The 4,856-nt window shown below is 56.1% G+C and overlaps 1 protein-coding gene across 1 annotated transcript in view; it reads left to right on the forward strand.

The window, feature by feature from the left end:
• Positions 1–2,041: 2,041 nt before the first annotated feature.
• CYTH4 (cytohesin 4) overlaps positions 2,042–4,856 on the forward strand; it is a 28,382-nt gene continuing 25,567 nt past the window's right edge. The window contains exon 1 of the mRNA XM_077762078.1: positions 2,042–2,134. Coding sequence (XP_077618204.1) covers positions 2,116–2,134 — 19 coding nt within the window. The 5' untranslated portion in view covers positions 2,042–2,115. The remainder of the gene's footprint in view (positions 2,135–4,856) is intronic.

Consider the following 4,856-nt stretch of genomic DNA (forward strand, 5'->3'; position numbering starts at 1 on the left):
CACCTTCCTCCCCATTTCTGTTTTTGGGGTGACCCAGGAAATGCTCGTTTGTGCCTCAGACCCAGATTTGCAGAGAAAAACATCTAGTTGACTACACAGCTCACTTCGCCACGTTTTCTACAGAATCATGTTGAGTTATGCAAGAGCCAAGGGCGGGAAGAGGGCTGGTGTCAAGAGTCTGAGCTGGCCGCTGACTCAAGTTCCAGCTCTGTCAAGCACATCCCAGAAATGAGCCTGAGTTTTCACTTCGATGAAATGAAGGCATTGGCTTTCACCTGTATCAGTGAGCTTGTGCTGCGTAACAAACCACCCCCAAAGCAGACCTTTGTCATTTCTCACAGTATCATGGGACAGACATGTGGGCTGAGCTCCGCTTAGGGGTCCTTCTTCCAGTGTTGCTCAGGCTCACTCAGGAGGCTACAACCGGGTGGCGGTCAGGACAGCTGGACCTTTCTCCGCATGGCCTCTCATCCCCCAGCCGGCGAGGCCAGAGGCTGGTTCTCATGGCAGGTGGCCAGAGTCAAGGGGAGGAGAAACGGACTCTACCTCCGGATGGGAGGAAGGGCAGCATAGCCATGCAAAGGGGTGTGCACATGGGGAGGGGTGGAAATTGCAGCCAACTTTGGCATCCACTGCACTATCTCCCCTATGGTCCTTTTATTCGTTCATTCATTCATTCATTCATTCATTCATTCATTGCTTTTACCAGACACAGAGAAGTGGAGGTGACCTTGTCCTCATGGAGCCTCCAGACTGGTAGGGAAACAGATGAATAAATTGACTTGTGCTGCAAAGTTACACCGAGTAAGCATTTATTTTTATATATTATTTTTAGTTTATTTATTTTGAGAGAAAGAGAGAGCGCAAGTGGAGGAGGCGCAGAGAGAGACTCCCAAAGCAGGCTTCCACACTGTCAGCACAGAGCCTGATGCGGGGCTCGAACTCACAAACCGTGAGATCATGACCTGAGCCCAAATCAAGAGTGGGGTGCTTAACCGACTGAGCCACAAAGGCGCCCCTAGAAATTTCTTTACACAATACTTTTGTTCCACAAAGAAATTGGATCAATCTGCCAGAAAAGGCACAAGCAATGAAACCGGGAATTTTAACCAGAAAGAAAATTAAAAACAAAGAAGGAAAGAAGATAGTGATTATCGGGTACCCAACTATGTCCTAAGCATCGTACGTATACGCTCTCCTGTCATCTGTTCTATACCCGGAGGTGAGTAGTTATTATTCTCCTTTTATAGGTAAGCAAGCCAAGGCTCATTGCAGATAAGCAGCTGGCCCATGCCCTCACCGTCCTGAGTGTCAGAGCTGAGAGTCCCAGGGCCGAGCCTGGTCCCCAAGTCCATATGCGACAATAGAACAGGTGTAAAGGAGTTTCACATTTGACTGTGAGTTTCCTAGCAGCCTGAGGGAAAAGACACGCTAAACATATTGCCAATTGGTCATTAGACAGGAAAAAGCCAGACATGTCATTCAAGGGAAGCAAAGCCTTTCCTAGCACTGAATCCATTTTCCTTTTCCCAAGAGGGGGTTGAGGAAAGATAGCTTGTAGGGTAGACTCTTGGGGGCCCAGCTGTCCAAAGTGACGTCGCTAAGCAAATGGCCCATTATCCCCCATTATCCATTGTAGAAGACTGTGTCCACCAGCACCCATCATCCTCTGCGCGTGCGTGCGTGTGGGTGTGTGTATGTGTGCGCGCGCACGCACGTGTGTGTGCGAGTATATGTGTGCACGCACAGGGGTGTATGTGTGTGCAGGCGTGTGTACGCGTCCACATATGTGCTTCCCACTGTCTCACTTTGCTTATCCCCCAACCCTTGCCTCTCTTTGTCTCTTTTGCCTCTAAATGTCCCTCGCTCACACCCAAATATGCAAAGAGTCCCCACTCAACGAAACTCTGCTGCCGGTTTTAGGAAGTGCTGCTGCTTCCAGAGCGTGCACCCCAGATCGCAGCAGACAGCACTTCCTCCCCACGCGGGGCTGGGCGGGGCCACCCGGAAGGGGCCTGGCGCAGCCTCGGTGACACATCTCTGCCTGCTCAGCTCGAGCAGCCGCTGGGTCAGCGGGCAGCGGGAGCGCAGGCCACCCTTCCCCCGGGCTTCAGGATGGACCTGTGCCACCCAGGTAAGCACCTGGGGCCAGCCTCCCTGGGCCTCAGTCTCCTCCTCTGTAAAATGGGGAAAGGGCTCCCTGCCTCACAGGAGCTGGAAGGCATCCTTCTGTAGACAGATGTAAGACAGGTGGGAAGCGCAGAAGCCTGCAACACATGTTTACGAGCTCAGGCGAAGTGCCAAGCTGGGCTCCTGGTGCCGGGAGAGCCGTGAACAAAGCAGACCCCGTGCCTGCCCTCCGGAGCTCATGCTCTAGACGGGAGACAGACGTAAAGATATGAATGTAATACGTGAGGAGGTGACAGGCAGGACGAAGGACAGTCAAGTAGGGTAAGGGACATGGGAGGGGCGGTCGAGAAGCTCTCAGGAGGTGACACCATTTGGGCAGGCCTGAAGGAAGGAGGGGGTGATCCCTGTTGGTTTCTGGGGAAGGAATATTCCAGAGGGGACGAAAGACCAGTGCAAGAGAGGCTGCTGGAGTTGGAGATGATGATGTTGACAGTGGCTGTCTGGGTGGCACAGGGGCCCTGAAGCTCCTGTTTGGCTTCTAAGGGTGCGGGGTGAGGGTGGCCTTTGGGGAGGCTGAGGACACCACCTAGAGTGCCTTTGAGGGGGAGCAGCAGAGAACCGTGGCTGAGCCCCTCCCCAGGGAGCAGAGCTGCGCGTCTGGGGGAAAGAGGAGAGACATGTGCATGGTCGGTACGGAAGAGAAAGGGATGGTGCTCATTTCTGCAAGGCACAGAGAAGAGGGACAAAGTCTCTGTGCCCTGCAGCCAGAATGTCCCGGCATTGGGGCACCTGGGTGGCTCTGTCGGTTAAGCGTCTGACTTCAGCTCAGATCATGATCTCACGGTTCATGGGTTTGAGCCACGCATCAGGCTCTGTGCTGACAGCTCAGAGCCTAGAACCTGCTTCGGATTCTGTGTCTTCCTCTCTCTCTGCCCCTCCTCTGCTCGCACTCTGTCTCTCTCTCTCTTAAAAACAAATAAACATTAAAAAAAAAGAAAAGAAAAGAATGTCCCAGCAGTGCCTGGAAACCCAGAAGACGAGGGCTTCCAGGAGCTGTCCAGGTCCCCAAGTTCAGATGACGTCAAGCCCGCTAGCAACAGAACCCTTTCTTCAAACAAACCCTAACACAGAGAGGTCTGACCCCGCCCACCGGGCCTCCCCTGTCCCCACAGGCTCTGGGGAACACAGTTAGAGAACCACCTGTCCCTTTCAATGGCTTTTGGGCTCTGATGGCAGGCGTCTCCCAGACTGCACAGGCTCCGCGAATATGTCTCAGGTGGAGACTAGACGACCAGGCGGGGACCCAGCGCCGAGCGGCTCCCGGCTCAAGGTTGCTTGGCAGATACAAGGTGACAGGGGACTGTGAAGTCATCCCGCCACACGCTGCCTGTCTTCACACCATTATTGTTTTGTTCTTTTGGGTCGTCACAGGCTGAGGTCCTTAAGAACAGGGATGGCTGTCCCCAGAATGAGGACGCTAAGGCTCACAGAGGGACTGCAGGAGATGACTGACTTGCTGAAAGTCAGGTGGCCAGTAAATGACAGAGCAGGGACAAGAACCAGAGAAGACAGAGAGCCGCGGGTCAGCCGGGCTGCGGGGGACAGGAGGCCAGAACGTGGGCTGCTGCTTTGCTTTAGGCTGGTGGCCCCTGGGGGTGGGGGTGGGGGATGAACTGAGTGGAGTCAACGCAGGAGGTCTCTTGGGAAATTTGAGATCTCCATGGATTGGTTCATTCATTCACTCATTCACTCATGCTGTAAACGGGCAGGGCTGGGGACAGCACCCCCAGCCCTGGGGGCAGCCGCTGGTCCAGGACACGGGGGAGCGGGAGACAAAGCCTCAGATCCTGCAGGACAATGACCCAGAGCTGATGAGGAAGCGACTCCTTCCCTGTGGGAGGGGGAGATCTGGGAAGACTTCCTGGAGGAGTCAGAGGGAGGGACGGAAGGTCACCCCCTGTTACCCAGAGCGGGTCTTAACTGAAACTCCTCCACAGCCAAGTGACTGACTTCCCCTCTCTGAGCGCAGACCCCTCCCGGCCTGAGCTAGGAAGGCGGGAATGAATGGGGATTTGGAGCCACCGCCCCCCCGCCCCCCGCCCCCAGGCTCAGGCCCCAGCTCTGCTGCAACCTGCCAGTGGTCATGATTGGCCTTTCCCTTTTGTGGGCTCAGTTTCCCCACCCGAACGGTAGACAGGATGGTGGCCAAGGGCCCCCAGGCAGCCTCCCTCCCCGCTCCAGTGTGTTCTGCCCAGAAGCAGGTCAGGCCTCCTCCCCCCAGGGCCTGCCGGGAAGACGAGAGAGGTCCAGGCACCAAAACCTCTATGTGACCAAAGACAGCACCTTTGGGCTGGTGCAGGGAGGCCGGGGCGCTGTTAAAAATAGAGGCAGCGTGGCTCTGGGGGTGGGGAGGAAGCCACACGACGCCCACAGAGCCTCGGGGGCTGGGCTGGGGCGAGGATCAGCTCCCCCAGACTCCCGCTCCTGCCCCAGGGCCCCCCCAGGGCCCCAGGAGAGCGCCCTCCTCCTGCCCTGGAAAGGGGAAGCAGAGCCAGCTGTCCTGGAAGGGGCCTGTGAGCAGAGAGATTTCTAAAAATATGATGGGAAAGAGGAAGGACAAAGGGGAAGTAGGGAGGAGCTGGGGAGATGGCCAGGGTGGGCCCCAGGGCACTCACAGCTGGCCTGGCACGGGGCAGAGGGCAGCCGCAGCCAACCGCGTTGGGGGG

The sequence above is a fragment of the Crocuta crocuta genome, unplaced genomic scaffold (assembly GCF_008692635.1).
Source record: "Crocuta crocuta isolate KB4526 unplaced genomic scaffold, BGI_CrCroc_1.0 scaffold193, whole genome shotgun sequence".
Classification (NCBI taxonomy): domain Eukaryota; kingdom Metazoa; phylum Chordata; class Mammalia; order Carnivora; family Hyaenidae; genus Crocuta; species Crocuta crocuta.